Below are 23,673 nucleotides of genomic sequence, written 5' to 3'. Positions count from 1 at the left end.
CCTCAGGAAAGTTGAAGGGCATGGAGGTCTCTTAAGTGTAAAAGCAAGTTCGAAGCATAAATCTTTGGTTTTGATACAATTAAAAAAGGTGTATTTTTTTAATGCCATCATTTTGCAGAAAGTTCTATGAAAGCTAGAATTAGTTTCAGATAATGCAGAAAAACATCTTCTGAGCTGTTTTTTGACAGATGCTTAGTGTACATTTATGTAGTTTGTTCTCCATACAGTACAAGGTACAATTCGATTTATCTGACCAATATTAGTTATTCAAAAATACACTCCTTTTTTATTAATAATTTTTTGTACAAACTCCTTCATGTTTGCTACTTTTCTAGTGAAGAGTTGCTTTGTAGAATGAGTAGAATTCTCTTTGTGTATATGATTTGATATGCATATTTACAGTAACATCTGTCTTTCCTCACTAAAACAAACCAACAGGCATTCAGCTCTTAAACACTTGAAAGCAAACATAATCTATCATATAAAACCATCAGAGTGACTTTCAGAAGTCTGTTGTGTGTCATTAGTCTTCTACTGTATTTGAATGTGAAGCCAGAGGAGGTAGTCAAACGTCCACTTCTCTCTCTAGCTTTTTGGAGTGGTATATAAAGGAATTGGATTAACTAACAAATGAAAGTGTCTCCATAAGCAGATGAGTTTTAAGTAGATCTTAGTAGATTTGTAGTAGATCTTACAGGAAAGTAAGTTTGAATTGTTCGGTTGCTTCTTTGTGGCGGACAAAGAATTACTGTATCCTTAGCACCAAGGTATGGGAGTTTTCTCACCTTCAGGAAGCTGTAGTCCTGAATAAATAAAAAAAAAACACTCCTTCACTTGATGAAGCCAGTAAGCAAGCCAGTCTCCATGTCATCCTTTTCAAATCATTCTAAGATTTGTTAAGGAAGACATAATTATAGCAAAGACAGTTAATAATTCATTGTCTTGAAAACCTTGTAGTCAAGGGAATTTGATTTTGCGTGATCCAGAGATGACAATGTGATGAACACCTTCTGCAAAAGCTAGGACAGCAGTGATTCAAAGGGTAAATGAGTATTGCTACTTATCCAGTTGTACGTATGTGTGGGAGTGACTCCTTAACAAGATGTAGTTTAGCTGTATCAGTATTTCTTTATAAACATTATAGTTAGTGATACCATAGCTCACAAATATGTTTTACTTGGATATATTGATCCTTGGTTTAAGTTTCCTGCTCTGTTGTGATCTACCTGGAAGCCGTAACCTGCTTCATTTCTATGTGTTAACTTAAATTAAATTTCATAAAAGCTGCACTTGCACATATAGAAATAGGTTTATCTACAAATAATAAATTCAGGATTAAGAATTATGAATCCCTGCCAGTGTCCATCAATGGCATAAAGAAATGTTCTACAAAGTATCATAATGCATTCTTAGGAAGATTCTATAGCTAATATAATTTAACCAAGAAATACACATGCCTACAAGGTGGTGTGAATGTCATTTAGTTTCTTCAACATATTAAGATAGACTTTTTGTTATCTTTGACCTTTTTTTTTCAAGAACTGTTTATAAATGAGATAATTTGGGAAATACTGGGAAAAAACCAAGCACATTACTGCAAAGGGGTTGTACACACACCTCATTTTACAACTGTCAGCATGAATTTCACACAGAGTTGAGGTAAATTTAGATCTCTACTCTGTAAGCTGAGGGGAAGAAAGAATGACAGCTATTTTAAAATGAAATTGAAGAGGGCATCTCGGAACATATTGTAGTGTGATGAGACTCATTTCCTCCCCTTTGGAGTTTGTTTATAAAGAGTTATTTCTCATTTTCAGGGAGTCTAAAATAAAACCATAAGAGACATTCATCTAGCACTGAACTTATGCTTTAAGTGACCACATAGCTACAAGTAGGTGTGCTGAATTGGTTGAAAGGCAGCTTTGAAACTGTAAATGCAGACTGATCATTATAGACACTGCAACCTAAGACGTAGGATAAACCTGCTGGTTTTAGAAGGTTAAAGGATTAATTTTGAGAACTGTGACAGCCCCCATCTCCCTGCCCCTGCAAAATGCCCAATACTGGTAGAGCAGGGCAACTTGAGAGTAGCAGTTAGTATCCAGCCCTTTACTTGTGACAATGTAAAGAAAAGCAGCATAGATCTCCTGAGTAAGAAGAGCTGAGAAATAAAACAAGTTCATGAACGTGTCATAGATGTGAGTGTGATCTTGAGCAGTTCCTTGAATCTCAATTCACCATTTAACAAGCAGAGGCAAAGCTAGCAATTGCTCCCTGTACCTCACTGTACCTACACATCTGCACACCTAAACTCAGTGCATGTAAAATGCTTCCCTTCCCTCAGCTAGAATGTGCACTCCCAAGTGAAAAATGGTATTTTTCTTCATACCTTTAACCTTCATACCTGCTAGCTAATTCATAAATGGTTAAGAGATAGGGAGGGGAGTTACTGCAACTGAAGTTTATCTTTTGGCACTGTAGTGAAGACAGGAGGGAAAGTCAGAATGAGCACCATGAGATCGTTGATCCTGAATGACAAGAATGCATGGATGTTAGTAATCTTTCACGCTCAGCCATCAGGAAGCTTGTGTGCTCAGTTAACCCTATGGTGTTTTTCAGAGTACTCATAGGCTTACACGCTTGGGAGTTTTCTCATTTGGTTCCATGTCCTCATTTTTTGCTTCCAGCAGATAAGAAAAGACATTGTCCAGTGCTGGTACCTTGCCCATGATTTAGAGTTCCAGTCTGACTTGTCAGGGAAGAAGTTGCACATACATAGTTGAAAGAGAATAAGAATTACCTCCTTACCTAGTCCTACAAACAAAAAAAAATGCCCTCATTACCTTCTTCAGGATGCTTTTTCTTAACTTTTAACCTTGTTTGTCTTTTTTCTTGTTTGTATTTGATTTGTGAGTTAAGGAGAAGTTGAAATACTTTTGTTGCAAAGTAGTTTCTTGTATGACAGAAATACTGAGTGAGATTGAGAGGTTTCAGTCTTTTTCTTGCTTGCATGAGTAAACAGATTTGTCACTAAAGAGTAAAGCCAGCGGCACAGGAGACAGGAGTGACTATGTTACATGATATATTCTGGGTGAGCTGGAGCTCTGAAGGATACAAAGATGGAGATTGAAGTGAGATGGTCAGTAGGACTACAGAGATTTTTTTTAGAAATTACCAGCCCAGATTTTTTATTGTAATTAAAAAAATTAGCATGCCTTGAAGAAAAAGTTCATGTATCTCTAGTAACTGTTCTGAGGAACAAACTCAGAATGTGACAGTTCTGCTGTCTTCTGTGAAGCAGAAGCTCTCATTCCTGCACAGCTGCACAGACAAAGTGGGCAGGTCTGCAGGGGCCCAGGACTGCCAGGAGAGGCATAAAGGCAATGAACCTCTGCAGAGTTATTTGTTTCTGGGTCCTTTTGGTGGATTGTGTTCACTGTGCTGCATCCTCCTCCTCCTATTTTACAGTCTCAAGAATGATGTTTAGCAACATTAGCTCCTTGAATAAGCATGTGGGGTATTTTCAATGGCCTGTTGAGAATATCACTCCAGAGTAGCCCTTTTCTTACACCCAGTAGAGCTTACTTACAAGAATAGCCTCCTGATTACTTAAGCAGTAAAACCAAGACAAATAGTAACCTTTAGGTTCTATACTTCAATGCAATATAGGATCACGTCTTTTTTCATTAGTTTAGTTTGAGTATAAATCATAATGATTGTTTTGATTTTCATGAATTTCTGTAAGTATTGTTGGAAAAGATAAATGTTTTGCTTGGGTTTTGCATTGAAATATGTGATATTTAAGAGCAGTATTGATCTATAAACATCCCAAATGCATAAGCATATTGATTAGACAATTCTTTATTCCTATGTCTGCATAAATTAGCTTAAAGTGGCATGGTTAGTACATTTCTAGAGAATGTCAGACTTGATTTTGGGTTCACTTTTTTGTCTCAGAAGGCAGGTGACTTACAAAGATTTCAGAGTTCTGATTGTTTGCTTTCTTACATTTTTTAATTGTGCAGAATGGGTTGATTGTGTGAGGTCCAATTTCCTAGTTTTGTGCTATCTGCACGACGTGAAGAATATCCTGCAACTTCATGACCTCGCCACTGGTGCACATCTCAAGACTTTCCCCCTAGAGGTTGGCAGTATTGTGGGATATAGTGGCCGAAAGAAGGACACTGAAATATTCTATCAGTTTACTTCCTTTTTGTCTCCAGGTAAGACTTTTTTCTTTCATATTGTTGTTCTTTTTCCTGTGAACAACATTTGTCTCTTTTTCTGTTGTTTAGTTGTTATTTGGTATGTTTAAGATGCAGATAAAACTGCTTCACCCTTCCCCATGTAGTAAGCAGTGGTTGTGCGTTTCAAAACGTACCAGTCCTTCATCCATCAAGCCTAAATAATATGCCTACTAGTATTTTAGAGGCCTGCGTTAAGAAATTAGTCAAGACAGACTTGTAGTGGAGATGAAATTGTAGCATTCTCACAACTCTTGCTTCATACAGCAAAATATAAGTTGACAAATGCTGTTGAAGACTATTGTTAATGTATTTAATGTGATTTTTATCAAAATTTTAAAGAACATTAATAAAAGTCACAGAAATTCTTCCTCTGAAAGTTTAGTGATTCATTTATGCATAGCTCATTAGAGCAACCTTACTATGTGTCCTTACAGCACTTGCTGTTGTTGGATTGCTGTAGAAATCTTTCTTCTACAGTCCTGCAAAGCCGGAGATGTCCAAAGCATTATGTAATGCATATGTGGCACACCAATAAATATTCTAGAATTCTGCTTAGGAAGGGAGTTTCTACGCTATAGTCTAGCTAGTATGACAAGAAAATGTGTTTGCTGTTCACTCTATGTAATTCCTCTTCTTCAATAGCTAATAAAAGACAGGATTCAAATATGGAGGGGGAGATAGGCTTCAGGATCTTTATCTTCTTCCAAGGTTGGGAATCATAAGATGATCAAAAATGTTCTTATAGTATCTGACATATATTTTTGCTCTGTTTCAGTTAGAGCACAGCAACATTACATTTCAAAATGGCCATATTGCAGTTTTGATAGGTTTGCTGGTTTTGCTAGAAAGGATCATGTGAAATTATCAAAATTATCTTTCTTAGCAGATAAGAAGTGTGATTAATTTCCTGTTATCTTACTGTTTACATAACCAGGAATAAGATACCTTATGTTTTCAGTTCGTCTTTTAAAACAACATTCAGATCATTGCAGCTGGATAGTAGCTTTTGACACTCTTGCATTTACTTCTGTCTTCATCCAGCTTGATGGTGCAGATAGTTCACTTGCTCATGTCCTGCCTTGTGGGCCAGTCTTACAAGCCTCCACTGTTCATTTCAGCTGAGTCAATAGAGTCTCTGTGGCTGCTAAACGCATAGGGGAAGAGCCCGGAGATCTGTTTGAGCCCATGGCTTGCCAACCAGTCAGCAATGGCTGCTCTCACTGCCTGCTGGTTGCTTAGGCAGAATTTTTTTCTCCTTTTGATTCATTTGCTTAGCATCTACAAAGAATTCGCCATGGCATAGCTCTGTTAACTGGGGCAGAGTGACCTGGAACCTAGAATTAAAATGGAAGGTAAGAAATGGAGGCAGACTGTATGGGAATAAGGAACGGGTGAGGAAAGCAGAGCAGAGAGGTAATTTTTAGGAAGGTGTATAGATATTTTTTAATTTGCATGCAACCTCCATTCACCCAATCATTGGAATAGTCTGACAAAGGGTATGGGGCTGATCCTTGATTAACCTAGATCTTTCTACTTTACTGTTAGAAATCAATACAATTTGCACTTGTACTATTTTTTTTTTTCTAATGAGAAACAAATTAACATACTTGTGTTTAATACTTACGGCAAAAGTAATAGTAAACATATATATGAAATAATGAATAAAGCAGTTCTAAAACCGTAGATGTTGATACCATAAAAATAATTTTCGTTATTCCCTGAAAAATATGGTTATCCCTGCTGTCCACTCCAATCAGACATTTAGGTGACCACTCTGGTATTTTTATTTATTTAGAACACCGAAAAAGAATGCAGGCCCCAATATTACAATGTTTCTTGATATAACTGCTGTGACACTAAAAATAGAAGAAAAGATTCAGTACCAGGGGCTGAATTGCATGTTACTGTAACATTAGGCTGATTGGCTCCTGAAATGCAGTCTGTGACTGTGCTTATACTTCATCATGTGGTTTACTAAGATGCAGCTATTCTACCTGCTCTGTGTGTAATATTTGCCAGTACATTATCCAGCTTGGGCAGCTGCATTTATGTCAGTTGGCTGCTCTGCCTGTTACTGCCTCCAGTGCTTTACATTGCTCTTTCACATCATTTTCTGGATCCTAATCTTTAAGGGAAACACTGCTTTAATACTTGTTTGCATCTGTCACCCTGATTAGGTTTGCTAGTCATTTTGTGATAAATGAAGAAAAAAAAAAATCCCAGCAGATTAGGGTAGTCCTACTTTTAGTCCCCTATTAATTCACCATTATGGAAAAAGCCTTTATCAGTTATTAGAAATGTTGATTTATATCTGTATTCTTTGCCAATCTGTAACTTCCTGATCTTCCACAGTCTATAAAAGCGATTTAATGAGGCAATTCCCTTGTATTAGATATGTTTCCTCATCATTTCATGTTTCAGTATAAATTTTTATAACTGTAACCTCTGTATTAATTACATCTGGTTTCCTGAAAGTATCTGAAATGTACACAATACAATATGGCATTATTTCAGTCAAGTCCTGTCCACATTGGTTAGTTTTATTACCTTGAGGATCCTAGTAGAATACTTGTTGCCTTAACTTTTAGTGTTATTTTCCCTAATATATGTTTCTGATTTTGCAGGGACCAGCTTGCTGTAAAGGAGAAAAACATAGAATAATTAACAATCAAGTTTGTTTATGGATCATATGTATCTCTAGTGTAGCCATGAATATTAGGGTTTTGTAGTATGTTAGCCCGTGTGTAGACATGATAGTCGCACTGTATGGCATGTACTGAAATGTGTTAAATTATATAATAAATGAAAAAATGTCAGAAGCTACTGTTTTTCACCCTGCCAAGTTACCTTTACCATTCATTCATTACTGCATCACAGTGTGTAAACTGGCATCCTTTTAATGGTGGATATATACTAAATTGATAAACTTGCACTGTATTTTGTATTTTAGGTATTATATATCACTGTGATCTGACCAAAGAGGAACTGGAGCCAAAAGTTTTCCGAGAGGTGACAGTGAAAGGATTTGATCCTTCGGTTTATCAGACAGTTCAGGTAATAAACATGAACCCTGCTGTCTTGCTCTAATCACTTATGCAAGAGTTTAAATTTGTGCTTGGCTGTGAGTGAGAGGGCTTTGATTAGCTCCTGAATTCAGGTCTATGTGCATGCTGAAGGAATCCCACCAAGTCTTGATAGAGAAACTGAAAGATGCCACTGCAAGTAACCAGGGCAGAGTCAGTACTCCCATCATCTTATATTAGGAGGCAATATGTTCTTTAATTTTTTTTTGCGTGTTACGGTATTCTTTTCATGTTTATGTAGCTCTTCCATCAGGACAACTTGATATGGCTCCCATAGGCAGGTGATAGGACAAGATTTAAAAAGTAGTGGAAAAAATAGAGGAAACTTGGAATATCCTGTTGTCTTCCCAGCACTTCCACAGTATTCTGTGGCCCATCGTGGGAAGTGACAACAATAGATAAAACACTTCAGTCTTCACCACTCTTGTATAAAAATAGTGATATTTTTTGCCACAAGTTCATGCTGTGGATCGCTATTAAGACCTCAGGAAGAAACTGAGAAGAAAGAAGGAAATACATTGATTCATTTTTAACTTGTATCAAATATAAAATCTGCCACAGAACTATGAAAGGTCTTACTAGGACAGAAAGTAGGAAAATATCTAGTGATGTGAACAAAAATCATATTCATTCATGTTATGTAAGAATTTTCCATTCTGTTCACCTTACCAAGGAGTGCCATAGCATTGTGTTCATTAATGCATCAGTGCAGTTAGACGTGGAGCAACTCACTTTGGTTATCCTAAGAACAGGATTAGACCCTTTGTTTACAGTGCTGGGAGGACTAGAAGAAGGAGCAAAAGATGAAAGGAGTTTAAAATACATACATATATGTAATTATAATTTCTAATATAAAACTCCATGAAGCAGTTATTATAAAGGTCTAAGAATTTTTAGTGTTATTCAGGAAGAATTTCTTCATGGAAAGGATTGTCAAGCATTGGAACAGGCTGCCCAGGGAGGTGATAGAGTTCAGCATTCCTGGAAGTGTGCAAGAAACGACTGGATGTGGCAGTTAGTGCTATGGTCTAATTGACAAGGTGATGATCAGTCAAAGGCTGGACTTGATGACCTTTTAAGATCACGGAGTCCAACCGTAAACCTAATATTGCCAACTCCATCACTAAATCGTGCCCCTAAGTGCCACATCTGCATGTCTTTTCAAAGCCTCCAGGGATGGTGACTTAACCAAAATAATGAGGGATCTAGAAAAACAGTCATTATATTGTGATGCTTAGCATATTTAATATCTACAATTTATAGAAAAAATATTGGAAGGTGGATTCATTATTTTCTATGTAGGATTTTTCATCTGAAGAGTAAGAGTAGAATAGAAGCTTTTTCTTCTATAGACAAAGGTATAACAGGATCTAATGCCAAAAGTGGAATTTATAAACTTAGCCTGGAAAAAAGTGAAATTATGTAGAAGATGAGCAACAGTGTGACAGCATGACTTGGAGTCTTTGAAAGGAGATTAGATATTTTTCTTAATATCTTATTTTTAATTTTACCTCTGGCACATGCACAGGGCAGGTTCTCGAAAAACATAAAGGCAGTAGTGTGTGTGCATGAGGTGGTTGTAAACAACCCCATCTGTTTGTCTCTGCATCTCCAGACAGAAATAACAGTGTGGTAGAGGACAGTTTGCTGGAAGTGTTCTTACAGAAAATGTGTTTTTACTGCTTCACTTAAATTCATTAATGGACTTTGCAGGATAACTTCAGGGCATAGTAAGCTGAATAAAAGAAAGAAAACTGCATTCTCTTTAGGAAAGAACTTGCTGCAATTATAATACTGCCATCAAACCCAGAAGTATAATAATGGAACACAAATACCCATGTAATTAGAAAGGGTATAGAAGATGTTGCTGTGAATTAGAAATAATGTATTTTTCTAGTAAATATAATTTTATAAAATAAATGTCCGGAAAAACAAAATCTCATTTTATATTTAAATCAATTACATGCTAAATTAAGGTAAAGTAGAGCAGTAGTACAAATAATTCAAGGAGGAAGCATGCTGTTGCTATGGCCTTGTAAACCTTCAGTTTGCAAAGCACTGGCAGAGCTTCAATGCTAGGCTGTAATAGCGTGGAAGTCAGTATCACTGATTCTGGTTTTCTCCTTACTTACTTCTGCTCAGTTCCAGCTCTAGGGAAATGTGACCTGTGTAGTTACACTGGGATCAGTGCTTCTAAGGAGTACTCTTGGCTCACCAATCATCCAGTTTTGCCTTTTACCAACAAATTATCTCGATATGGCAACATCTTGGAAGTTAGTTTCTGATAGCTTTCATTCAAATACATGGAAAAATCTCAGCTGAACTGTGAAAAAGACTATTTGTAAGAGCCAGGACTGAGACTGCATGGTCACTGTTCTGGTAACTCAGCCTGTCAGTGCTACACACTTCAGCCAGACTCCAGTCCTCATTTCCATTTGTGGAGTCCCACTTAGAGCCTTGATGGTACTTCTGCTTGGAGGAGGGAAGGGGAGATGGAAGCTTATCAAAGCAGTGTATAAATGGCTATCAACCTAGATGAAACCTTTGCACGACCATTCCAAAACCTGGGCAACATTGCAGGGAATTGTGACAAAACCTCAAAATTAAGAATGCAAGAAGTATACTGAGAGTAGGCAAAAACTGATGACTATAGGAGAATGAACAGTGCTGCAGAATTTATTGAATAGTTTTAATTTCTGTCAGAATTACTAAGTAGTAAAGAAAAATGTTGCTGAATCTGTCCTGATCCGTGTCCTTAACGAAAGGCATGTCTCCTGCCAAGGTTCTTCCTTTATTCTCATATACCTGAAGAAATACCTACTAATACTATGCTATGTAACATACTCGGAACTTTAATGAGTTGTTGTTCTTTAGCAGTCTTTGAATATAACTGAGTCAAGATTTGAACTGAAATGTAAGGTGTCATGTATATGAAACCTGAATTAATGGCAATTGGAAAATGCCACAATGCCTGTCTTTTGCTCTTTCAAAGATTTATTACACAGATGTTGTGCAGTGCAGGGGTGGACCGGTGATAAAGATTACTACACTAAGAAAATTTGTGGTAGAGCAGCTGCAGTGTTGTACCTAAGTTTAAGATCTTACACTTTGACAGCCCAAAGGAAGAACAAATTACCCACCTTACCTTACACTGAAGGGAGAGCTGTTTCAATATACTTGACACACCAGGGTAAGAGCATGCCTGTAAGTTGTTGGCTCTATATGACTCCCTGCAAGTACATAGTCTAACTTACTGTGCTGTAGCTTGTACATATGCCCTTACCTTGAAAGACTCTGAGACCTTCATGAAAAAGTCAAACTGATTAAAATGCTTGCCACACATCAAAAATTTATCCTGGCTAGTCTTGTTGAATGATACATTAAGTTGCATTAATAACTTTTCTGCTGCCAAGCACTTCTTGAAATTTGTTTTTGCTTCCCTGCTTACTTCCATCTATCACAATGACAGACTTTTTCAGGAAATAGCCTGGGGTGGGTTTACAGAAGGAAGAAATACTTTTTGCAAAGACTTAAAAACAGCACTTGCTCTAAGGTGTTTACTGCATTAATAACTCAACTGTTGTTTTAAATAAAAAGCCTTTATTTTATCCTTACAAAGTTGCCAACTAAGTTCTTATATGCCTCTCCGTATTAGCGCCTCACAGTGACACTTAATCATGGATAAAGAGTCTTCTGGTCTGGCTCACAGCTCACCTACTTCTAGGCTGATATGTAGGCTTATAAGTGTTAAAATTGCAACAACAAAATTGTTGTTTGGCTCCTTTTGCCATTCTTTGAATACCTTCTAGTACTGTCCTTAAAATAGTTTGAGATGAACCAAAAATAGATGTTGCTATTGACAGATACACTTTGGATTAGCTCTTGCAGAAGAAAGGTGGAATTTAATAATGCAACTTGCTTTTACGACTTAGTTTGATTTAAAAGCAGCTACCATTTAGATATTGTTGCAGAAATGAAAGAAGGACAAGTCTTTAAAAGGATATTTCTCATCTTGGGGCTGGGATGAATTTCTTCCGATTTCTTTTGCAGGAAGTTTTCTAGGTGAAGTAATTTTCCTGAGTTTGTTTTCTTTTTCAGTCTTTCACTCCCATCTTCAAGCCCTTACAGCACTGATTTCAAGTTATGAGGCATTGATAGGGAAAATTTGTCTACAGTCATTCTCATTCCAAGCGGAACTTTACACTATACAGTTTGGCACAGTGATTATTATCTGCTTCAGGAAAATACAATACTGAGAGAAGATGAGTCAGGCTTGGGGTTGATTGGCAGAGCTGTGGGAGAAACTTGTGTACAGCACCTGCCCATGCTATTCCTGGATCTTACCATTGCCAGTGGTGTCATTCCATGAGCATTAGATTCCCTCATTAGTATAAAAAATAACAGAGAGAAGCAGAGGAAAGCAGTGTCCTCTGAAAACTGTAGTAAGCTCAACCTGCTAAGCAATGCAAGAGCTGATGATATAATCAGCTCTCATTTTTTTGGTATGGTTATAGAGATGGTCTTAATGTCATTTCTTTCCCTTATGCACAAATATCTCATAGAATTAAAGAATGGTTTGAGTTGGAAGGGACTTTCAAAGATCACCTAGTTGCAACCCTGCTGCCATGGGCAGAGACATCTTCCACTAGACCAAGTTACTTAAAGCCCCATCCAGCCTGGCCTTGAACAGTTCCAGGGATGGCACATCCACAGCTTCTCTGGGGCAACCTGTTGCAGTGCCTCACCACCCTCACAGTAAAGAATTTCTTCCTAATATCTAATTTAAACCTGCCCTCTTTCAGTTTAAAGCCATTTCACCTTGTTCTATTACAACATGCCCTTGTAAAAGGTACCTCTGCAGCTCTCTTACAGACCCTCTTTAGCTACTGGAAGGCCACAATTAGGTCACCCCAGAGCCTTCTCTTCTCCAGGCTGAACAATCCCAGCTCTCTTTGCCTGTCTTCATAGAAGAGGAACTCCAGCCCTCTGATCATCTTCATGTCTCTCCTCTGGACCCACTGCAAGAGGTCTGTGTCCTGCATATGGTGGGAGCCCCAGAGCTGAGTGCAGCACTCCAGGTGGGGCGTCACCAGTGGTGACCTGCTGGCCATGCTTCTTTTGATGCAGCCCAGGACACAATTGGCTTTCTGAGCTGCGAGTGCATATTGCTGGGTCATGTTGACCTTCTTGTCAACCAAGACCCTCAAGTCTTTCTCCTCAGGGCTGCTCTCAGTTCATTCTCCACCCAGCCCATATTTGTGCTTGGCGTTTTCCTGACCTATGTGCAGGACCTTGCACTTGGCCATGTTGAACTTCCTGTCATGGTCCCACTGAGCGGCATCCCTTCCCTCCAGCGCTTCAACTGCACCACACAGCTTGGTGTCATAGGCAAACTTGCTGAGAGTGCACTCAATCCCACTGACTGTGTTGCTGACAAAGATGTTATGCAGCGCCGGCCCAAATGCCAACACCTGAGAAACTCCACTCATCACTGCTCTCCACTTGGACATCAAGCTGTTGACCATAACTCTGAGTGTGACTATCTATATGGATAGTCACTGGAAGTTGGAGAAACATTCAGTAGCTTTGAATCTCTCTGTTGAGAGAAAGCACTCTCATACCAGAGAATAAAGGCATGTACTTTTTACATGGATTCTCAGCAGAGACAAATAATTCTCCCCTTTTCTTCAGAAGAGTAAGTTATTTTGGCATCATTTTCATCCCTCTCCTAAGAGTCCATCACAAGCAAAAAGGGATTGATTTTTGAAGAGTTAGACTTTCTTTCTTCTAACAGTATTTAAGGTTTGAATCCTTCCCTGGTCTCATGGGATGGGAGGGTAGAATCAATACTTGAGGAAAACAAGTTGCATATTGTTATTTGTTTCTGGTTTATTCCTTTTATTTTCTTTGGGATTTTATGTTGCAGTAAGGAAGAAAATGAAGAAATATTGGGGGGAGGAAGGAATGTGACAAACACCACAGTTTTAGTGCTCACCACAGTGTGGTAGACACCTGCCCTCTTGCAGGGAGAAAATAAACTTTGAGCCACTTCTTTCAGAGCTCCCAAGAAGAGGGATGAAGTCTTCAGCTCTGATCTCACCTAGTGTTTTGGCAGTGACTGTGGTTTTGGCACCAAGGCACCAGTCTGGCTCTGGAGGACATCAACAAAATGATATTGACAACTGTGACAGCATTGGCAGTTTGCCTATGTGAATTTAGCATCTTACACCCTTGGCATATGGTTGTTACAAACACCACTTTAATCTGCCATTACCTCTTCTAATTGGAGGTGAGTGAAGAAACACTAACTGAAAATGTAGTGCTCTAGTTTTAAGGCCCCATAGTTCTTGAAAGCCAAGAGATTGTATATTAAATATGTTATGGATTTGCAGCCACAGTACACTCCTTTTAAGGGTCGAAATTGTCAGAATCAAGGAGTTTATGTTTAGGAAGAGTATCAAGTAAAAGATTTCTTATGATGACCTTACATGTCCTTGAACTTTGAAATCCATATGCTGGAGCAGCAGAGTAGCAGTTGTCTCTATACCCACTTAAGTTGATTCTATACTCATATTTGAGCAACTCCATTGAATGCAGTTCAGATATTCCTTAAGTATCTGGAATAGGAACAAGATCTCTCTATTTCAAGTAAGAGGGTGAAGGGATAGACTTTGCATTGCTTTCTTCACCAGTCCAGTTCAAATCCTGGTTTAAGGTCTAAATGTCTGGATTTGCTTTGTCCCCTTCTTATATACCACAGGGGATTGATGCATGGTTTAGGAAGTTGGGAGCTTTTGTTTAGCAGTATGCACAATGGAAATGTGGTTTGGGATGGAGGAGTACAAAACTGCTTTTAGGAAGAATTAACACAATGCTAGTCCACACAATGTGGAGAGTAATGCTAAAACACTAAAATAATATTCTCTGTGTTCATTTGGATCATCATATAGACTTTTTGATTCACTAGTTCCAAACTTGTAATAGTACATTGTTTATTTTTTCTGCTAAGTGTGCAAGGAATGGGAGAGCTTCTTAAAATGTAAGATTCTGTAGAACCTTCATGCTCTAGACTTTGTAAAAGCATTCGTTTTAAACCTTTGAGAGAAGCAATTGCTTAGTAGTTTAACTAAAACTCATTATGAAATATTATTCCTGTACCTTGCTCAGTAGAACTCTTGTTTGAACTTGCAGTGTTTTGTTTTTCACTTTTCTAGTGAATAGAGATGTTACTTGATTTACTTAACCCAAGCTGCATTCCATGCTCCATTTCCTTGTCAGAATTGCTTAAAACACAAGGCAAAATAGCATGACCTAAAACAGATGTGTAACTATTGAACACAGTGTAGAGAATCCCTTTTTAAACACAGGAGTTTCAAACAAGAGCTTAAGCAGTTGTAGTAGAGCTAAAAGAATTGCCTCCCGTGTCTTAAATAATTGCATTATTAATTATAAATAAATAGTTTTGATTTTTACAATAAATTGCAAAATATATTTTCGCCATCAGGAAAATTATTTAAAAACTTGTTCACTTAGACACCTGAAATGAGCATGTGTTATTGAGCCTTCAGGAATCTCAGTAGGTAGATTCTTTGCCAATATAGAGATACTAAAATGATAATGTTGTTGTAGTGAAAATGCTTAGGTTTTGTCCTTTTTCTGAATAAGTCAGTGAAGATTTTCTTCCCTTCTATTTTTCCTCCAGCTTTCATATTCACTCCTGTGATTGAATGCACCTCCAATAATTAAGCATGAACACATTACTGTTTTAATTAACTTTCTTACTCACAAGATAAATAAAAATTCTATTTATTGTTTCTCAGTAGGAATCTACTTTCAACTTTTCTTCTCCCATTTGTATAGGCTTATCAATGTTATTTCTCAAAGGTAGTGAGTATTATTAACTTCATTCAGAATGAAATTTGTCCGTGGCTGCACACTGATGAGGTGTTGCACAGGGGATATTCTTTGCTGTTCTGATAGCACTGGTTTGCTAATCCTCAGAGTTGAGTCTTCAGGTGTGGTTTGAAAACTTAATCAAGACAGTTATTAAAATCTTACACAAATGACAGTTCATACAACTTCAGCATCAATAAAAAGCCACCATCTTGATATCTCTAATAGTAATAAATGCTGACAAAACACTGTCTTTTGATCGCTATGGTGTTTGTGTGTCTTGTGTAGTGCAGATTGAATGGCCAATACCATCACTGGTGGAGGATCAAACATACAGAATGCTTCTACAGAAAAACTGCTCTGAAGCTTCTTTGTGGCTGTTTAATTCTTACTCAGACTAAGTAGTCATAAAAATGGGAAATTTTGGCAGACTAAGGACTGCCTGCATAGTCCTCTGCTGAAAGTAAGAAGTGGTAGCTGCTCCTTTTCTTTTCTTGATCACTTTTTTGAGACTAAATGTCAAATTTTGGCATGCCAGCATTGTTCAGAATGAGAGTGCTCCTTTTCAGTGTGGGAATTTTTCTATCCATCTGCCTACCCGTAACTTTGCTTCATGGAGCCTGGCTGGGGGGTTGTTAAATTGTGCTGATAATGCTTCATTGAGGACAGATTGCTCTGGGACAAAAATTGTTGGTTTTATTCACACAGCTGGCAAGAGGTCATTAGATGATTGCAGTTGTCAGTCATCACTACTGTGGGCCAGCATTTCAGCCACTGATCTAGCAGGGAGACGCATTGAATTCCTTTACTGGGTCACCAAGATAACCACTTTTCTGGTTATATTTTTCAGTACTGTGCTAGCAGTGTCATGTAAGTCTGTTTAATAGTCATTGGGTTTCTGAAGAAGGGAATTTACATTTAGTAAGAGTTAATTACACAGGTATGTATCTGTCTCTGCCAGAGAATGGTTTTTAAATTCAAACAGATTTCCAGAATAATAGTAATTATAGTCATTTATTTCTTAGTGAAGCTTATATTACTTGAGAATAAAATATTGTGCACTCTGTTAATAAGTATTTACCCATTCTGTAATATATATGGGCAAGTTTTAAAAATATTTTCTTTCATTTTAACATGTAAATGTTTAATATATAAATATTTAAACCATTTTCTGAAATTTAACTAATACAGATTCATAATTCAAGTGCTGAATTTTTGAATGTATCTCTGTTCTCACCAGCTGCTCCTGTAGTTTTTATTACATATGTGAACTCCCTGGATGGCCTTCGTGTTCCTCGAATAGTCGTGGTTTTGTGAAAGGCAAAAGGCAGTGAGAATGGAGGCATTTGTTCTCTTTCAGAGTCTGTCTTCTCCACTTCTGGTTTTGAAGCTTCTCTTCTTGATATCATATAAAACCTGTATAAAAACAATCTCAAAGCTCAATTGGAGCATGCTGATCTGTCCTGGGCATTGTGACAGGCCACTTCTGCCTGTACCATTCATGACTGGTTCTTTGTCTGCCTTATTCTTAAAAGCCTTCAGACTCCCTAGGCAATCTGTCCCAGGTTCTCACTGAATTTACTGTTAAAAAGCTTTTGGAGGGAGCAGGGTATATGCCACAAGGTCTCACCTAAACTCCCTTGTTGCAGCTGAAATGCACTGCTTTGTGTCCCTCGCTGACATGGAAGACAAGTAGTTCTCTTCTAGTTACAGCAAGCTTCTGCATATTTAGAGACTGTCACCATGTGTCCCTCAATTTTATTTTCCTTTAGACTAATACCAAACCAAACAAAAGAAAAATCTGCACTCTGTTGGGTTTTTCTAGTGGATTCTACTTCCTGGGCCTCTGTCACACTTCTTTCTCCTCCCTGGAGTCTGTTTAGATGCTCATACACACATATGGTGTGCCATGGTTTCAACTAAACACGACATTCTGTCGGAGGCTTTGCAATGTTGAATGCAGCAGAAGGGGTTATTTCATGTCTTGTGGCTGAGACTGCTTTATATGTCTCCATGTAGAGTTTGCCTTTTCTCTAACAATTCACTGTTTGTTCAAGTTCAGTTTGGCGTGCACTGCAATTCCAAAATACTTTTCTAAATTACTTTTTAGTCAGTTGTTTGCTATCGTGTATGTGATTGCACCTGTCAGAGTACAGTATGTTACATTTCTGGCCTTGCTGGATTGAGTTTTACCTTTTCAGGTAGTTTTGTCTTCTGTTTGTTACTCTTTCAAAAAAGCACTCCCTCTTTTCTGCAGTGTCTCAATGTTTCCTGTTAGCAATTAAGCTTCACCGCAGCTCCATACTCCATTTAAATACTTTACAGTGAATGCATCTCTTGTTCTGAATGGTGTCCCTGTAGGCTACCAGGGGACTGGAGTGCTTTCAGAATAGACATGGCTCTGGCAGAGCTGGGAGGTTTGTGTTTCAGAGCTCCAAGCCTCCAAACACACACAAGTTGATAACTATTTTATGCAGTTATTTATTATGCTTTGCATACAACTGTTACCAAGAGGTTTAAGGTAGTAGAGCAGCCTGCAGAGAACAAATTAGAAGGTTGTTTCTCCTTTATTTACTTGCTTTATTGCAACTCTTTGGAGTCTTAGTTGCAGACCACATTCAACAGTGTGCTGGATGGCATAGAAATGAAGACCGTCACAAGGCTCTTCAACCACGGCTTGAAGCAGAACAGAGAGATATATTATGTTTGGAAGATTAATAAAGATTGTTATGCATTAACTATATAAAGGAGATAAAAACAAATTAGAATTGCTAATATTTAAAGCTAATTAAAAATGCAGATAAACTTCTGAGATATGTATATCTCAGAGATATTCTGAGTTATAATTATACTCGTAATCACTGCAGCCCAATAAAATTATACTTACTGTCTTCACCCAGGGTCAAAACTACTTGGTGGATTAGGATTTCTGTTGTTGTTAATTAACATTCATCATCATGGTGAAAAACAGATGAATAGACTTGAGAGTGGAAAACAGCCATTTCAAATGTTGGTGAGATTTTACATAGACGTATGTAAGATGAGAGCCTCTGCAAAGTAAATGAGTCTGTGTGGCCAGTCCTGGGAGCAGACTCTGCTGTTGAGAGGGAAAAAGGGAAGCAAATTGTAGCATATCTTATAACCTTAAGTTATGACTCTTGCATTCAGTGTGAACATGATTACCATAGAAAAGGATACATATTAATCAAGATGAACATATAATAGTTATGAGCAGTTCAGTTTGTACTGAGAAAATAATTTTAATAAGTAGTAATGAGGAGGTTTTGGAGAACCTCTCCTACCAGTTTTCTATGGCACAATCACACCTCTTAATAATACATTGGTGTTGCTGGCCACTTTCAAGGACGTAGTCACTGTTTGTACCAAACAAAAAAATTGCACTAATAACAGGTAAGGAAGAGCTAAAAAATATTCTTTGTTAATAGTTGTGTCAACAGATTTTGTGGGTTGTTTTTCTTAATTGGCATTCACTGCTGAAGAGAGAGGACTAGTTAAATGCAAAGTGCTTTGATAAGTATCCAGAGATGCAGTTGTAGACTTGTGTAAATGGAACATATGTGAGTGGGATTGTTCAGGAGACCTCTCTGTTCATCCTCAGTATAAAACTGAAGTAGTAAAAACTTAGAAATCACAAAATCTTGGAGCATTCTGAAAGAACATTTTTTCAAAGGAAAAGAAAGGAAGATAGCACTTCACTTTCTACTGAGAAGCAGTTCAATCACTAATTATGTGAGCTTTTTTCTCTTGGCTTTTTTCTGCTTATGATGCAGCACAAATTCATCAGTGTGCAGTTTTATTAAGGGTAATCTTGTTTGCATCTTCATTTAGCTGTTGATTTAATTTTATCAACACTGCTCAGAAGTACTGATAGAATATTATCTTTCCTTAGATTAATAATTTCTGCTCTGTCCTTGAGACATCTCCCAGGAGATTTATGGGACAAGGGAAGCCTCTAAGAACTATCATTGCTATTCACAGTAACTAATTTTTCAACTGTGTAGATGAATGATATAAAGAAATAGATGATTTCCTTAATTCTGGCTTCCATTCTCACAGACAGGGAAAAATTGATACATAAATTCTCCTTGACAACTCCCTGAACTGCTTGCTTTTCAGCCAATTTGTCAATTATTTTTGAAAGTAATAGTGCACAGTTATCCCTGCTAACAGCTAAAAATAGACAAGATGCAGAAAAGCTTCAAAGCGTAATTGTAGAATGCCTGCAATCAGGAAATCTTTTATTAACAATAACATCCGTGACATTTTCTTTCTGCTTACTGGTGGTTTTTGAACTGTTAGCACTCACTCGAGTTGATTTGACTTCATTAGATACTTGATCTTATTAGTAGTTGATTATTAGTTGTGGATTTCCTTATGTATGAAACGAGTTTGTTGAATTTTGCTGTCTTGTTCACATTTTGCCCAAGAAAGAAAAGATTGCTGCAAACTGTCCTTAGCTTAAAAAAAAAACAAAAAGCATTCCTTTTTTGTTACTTGTTTATCTCTGCCCTGTTCTAACAGTATTACAAGGGTGCATCAGCACATTCCTTGGTGTTTCTGTTATGAATTATCTTCAAAGTTTTTGTTTTGGCATGTCTGAAAATTACACCAGCAATTGAACTTTTTGCTGGCTTGCTTTATACTGGATTTGGTTTAATTTTTTTCCCGAAGTATTGTTACAACAGTGAATGAAAACACATCCGCATAATTCTCTTCTGCTTCTTGCTACTCACTGAGTGATTTTTCCTTCATTGTACAAATGAGTACTGCAAATCTGGAAACAATAATACTGTCTCCAAGGCAAGGAAGTGGTCACCAAGACAGAACTGTTGAAATCGATAGCATCTGATCCTTAGAATTATTTTTTCGAAGATAGCACCACAGATATTTTCTATGGCTTTAGTTTTACCTTGACCATTCTCAAGGGCTTTTTTCCCTTTGCTACCATTTTGGTGTTTTTTTAATCATGTAGGGGCACAAATGGGTAACTTTAAATTCAGGCTTAAGCTTTAGAAAGTAAATTTATGTAGCTATAAATTGAGCAAGAAAACACACATGGAAGTGCTTCACAATACTTGTATTGACCTGTTTATGTCAGTAAGTACTTCAGAAAAAATATGCACAGGATAAGTGATTTGGAACTGATTTTGAAACATGCACTGCCCAGTGCAGATGATCTCTGTTTCCTCTCAAACCAAAAAGCAGGAACGAAGAGTATCAACTATTTTTTCTGTTATTATACTAGCCACATGCAGAATTTTTGTAGATGTTTAGTGATTTATAGCACCTCTGATTTTGGGTAACCAACTTGACATCTATAAACATGATTCTCTAAGGAAGAGAGAGTAGAGCCCTCTGAAATTGCCTGGCTGTTGAAAGTCACAAACAAAACTTCTTGGCAATATAAGGGGAATACATTGGTCTTCTTGGGGCTTTTCACAGAAGCTGGGTACTTGACATCACCAGTGTCAAAACTGAGTTTTTTCTGTGCAGGAATTTTTGAATACAGGTTTACACCTGATATTTGAGCACCCTGAACTCTGTAGATGCCTCTGTGTTAGGGAGAAAAATCCAACAGTGGTTGTGTCATCTTTTCGAAGCTTGTAAACACTCAGAAGTGGGGCCGTGTGGAGATAACCAAGCAAGTTTTGAGCAAGATGGGGTCAGAAACACAAAAGCTGAATTAGCTAATTACTGTTTGAGTGAATGTGTCTTTCTCAGCACATTGGATTACATGTGTGCCCCTACCACAGCGTAATAAATAAGAATAGTTATTGTGCAGTAGTTTGGAGAAGGTAAGTTCTCTCCCTTGCTCTACCTTATGTAAGTTGCCTCTACATTTTTATTCTTACAGTGTTTCTCATTACAACTTGAACTGATTTCCAGCATGGTAAAAATATAAGTAGTGTTTACTTTCTAATGCCTACATACTGTTACAGTGAGTTGTCTGTCTCCTGTCAGGGCAGTTTACTCAATGAAGTAAAGCTTGATTTAATGGCAGAAATTGGACTAGCCGGCAGCTGTTATTTATGTTTTTATTCAAAAAGGTGTGCTACTTCCATCAAGACATCCCTTTGTTTATCTCATGCTATACTACTTCATAGTACTAGATTTCTTGAATACATAAGCACAGAGGTAATTCAGAAAATAGACTGTAACTTACAAAGGCTCCTGGGATGTTTTTCTGTTCAACATGACTACAACGTACATTTTAATGAAAAGGTAAATATTATTTATCTGGTATATGCCTGCATCTACACTGTACACCAAGTCATCTTCAAGGCAAATTGATGAAAGCCAAGGAATAATTGTGTGGCAGATGCTAATTATTCTATTTCAGGAAGCTTGGAGATCCCACTGAAAGGATAAACATTTAGAAAAGAGGCAAGAAGTCTTTCAAGTGAATGTGGGGGGGTCTCATTGGATCCCATTTACCACTAAGACTTTATGTGAAGGGGAATGTTGCCTTTTAACTAATCTAGAAAAGTGGGGTTTAAAAGAAGTATCTGCTATGCCAATCTTACAGGATTTCTGATTTTTCACTTGTATTTTTCTCGTCTTCCCCTACATCCTCCCCCCATCCTGTTAGATACCTCCCTGCAATCAATTGCATCTCAGCAGCTGAACTTATTAGCAAGGCATTTCTTCTAACCATCTCCTGGCACTTCACCTCTGTCAGCATGAGTCTGCTTTTTGTGCTAGTGGGTAGGTGGTGAAACAATTTCTTCTAAAAGGTTCCTTGATTATTTTCATAGTGCCTTTGCAAACATCTGTAGGGGGTGTTCTTATTTCTGAGTTTTACCTGCATGAATTTTTACTGTGCTGAGTTACCTTGGCCCATGTCCAGCTCTATGTTAAGCAAGCTTTGCAACCCACACAGAATTGCTTTGAAGCTAATTGAATAGGCTTTAAGACTGATGAAGATTCCCCTCTGAAGAAGGGAAGCCACAGATCCTGTGGATTTGCTCTGTAGTGGTAATAGTTCTCTATTATTTCTCCTGACTTCTGATTCTTGCTATATATAGGAATACAAAAACCAAAGTGTGATGAGAAGTCTTCATCTCTCACTTAATGAAGGAAATGCTTTGTGTGAAACTGGATGCTTGAAATGCAGTTCCAAGGAGTAAAAACTGAAGTAGGCATTCCCTATAGTCGGCTGCTCAGCACAGCCGTGCCTGTGGCTGCTGAGACTGAACAGGGTGTTTTGCTTCCCCAGCACTGTCTCTGACCTTGTGGTGGCCACGGCAGTGTGGGGGCAGCCACACTTATCTAGAAGCAGAAAACAATTGCTACATTTCACCAAGACTGCTAAATCCTGTGTTTGTTTCACATGAAAAGAAGTTCTCTCAGGAAAAGTATATAGGGAACTTTGGAACAAAACTAATTTTAAAGGCATTGTTGTGGCGTTATTAAACCTAAATTATCGAACAAGCATTTTTAATAAGGAGTATTCAGGCTTGATTTATATGCCTTTTTAGTTGTTCTTTGTATAATTCTTTGGCATTTTACACAATGAATGTCAATCTAATGAAAAGTGTAACTCTTACCTGGTTTTGATCAAGCACACAAAGACATGGAAAGAATTGCTATTTCTGATATGTAATATCTAATCTTGAAAGAGGGTTTGGGAGAGACATTATTAGAATCACTACTGGCTTTCTAAGAATAATTAGCCAACTGTGGCTTAGGGGATGTTTTCGAGTCCCAGAAATCAAAGTTTCTTTTCATGTGTAAATTTCATGTTTTATCTACAGGAAATAATCCTTTCTGAAAAACCAAACTAACACTTTTTAACTGGATTTTAATTCTCTGCCATTAATGAGCAAGTCAGAAAAATGATAAAATGTTTCTAAACATTCAGATATTATTCACAGTTTAAAAATATATGCATTAGACCCATATGGATAATATTATCTTGAATTTGTGTTTTACAGCAGTATTTCAAAACCTGTGTTGAATCTCACCTTAAAAGGTTAATTTTAAATGTGTGCAATTTTGGAGTTGGTTTTTGCATAGAAGGATTTTAGGTTTTGTAAAAGCAAGATGATTTCACGTGTACATTCAGTTTTCTTCACCAAACAACTATAATTACATCCTTTAATCTGGCCATTATATAAACAGAGAAAATATTTCTGAAAGCGAGAAAAAGTGAAGCTAAATACTCACAAGTGGCTGAGTTTTTTAAAAATGGAAGTTTCTATTCAATGTCAGTAGTCTTCGGTATTTTTAATTATCGGACACAATATGAGTATTCAGGCAGATTAGGTTTATTTATCTGTTGTGATGATTGCATCATTTCATTTAATATTCATAGATACTGGTTTCATATTTACTCACAAAAGAAATGCATAATGGATGATTGCCAAAATTATTTTTAGTTCTGTGTTTAAGTATAAATGTCTGTATTATCTCTATAGACAAATGAAAGA

At 37.4% G+C, this 23,673-nt stretch overlaps 1 protein-coding gene across 1 annotated transcript in view; it reads left to right on the top strand.

The window, feature by feature from the left end:
• The window catches only part of LOC113993463 (prolyl endopeptidase), a 92,371-nt gene that overhangs the window by 46,599 nt on the left and 22,099 nt on the right, over positions 1 to 23,673 (top strand). Inside the window, exons 9-10 of the mRNA XM_027731660.2 lie at positions 4,026 to 4,223; positions 7,198 to 7,301. Of these exons, the coding sequence (XP_027587461.1) occupies positions 4,026 to 4,223; positions 7,198 to 7,301 (302 nt within the window). The remainder of the gene's footprint in view (positions 1 to 4,025; positions 4,224 to 7,197; positions 7,302 to 23,673) is intronic.

This window comes from Pipra filicauda, unplaced genomic scaffold (genome assembly GCF_003945595.2).
Source record: "Pipra filicauda isolate LSUMZ 115617 unplaced genomic scaffold, ASM394559v2 scaffold176_size3548034_pilon, whole genome shotgun sequence".
Classification (NCBI taxonomy): domain Eukaryota; kingdom Metazoa; phylum Chordata; class Aves; order Passeriformes; family Pipridae; genus Pipra; species Pipra filicauda.
This window is presented reverse-complemented; position numbering and strand designations above follow the sequence as displayed.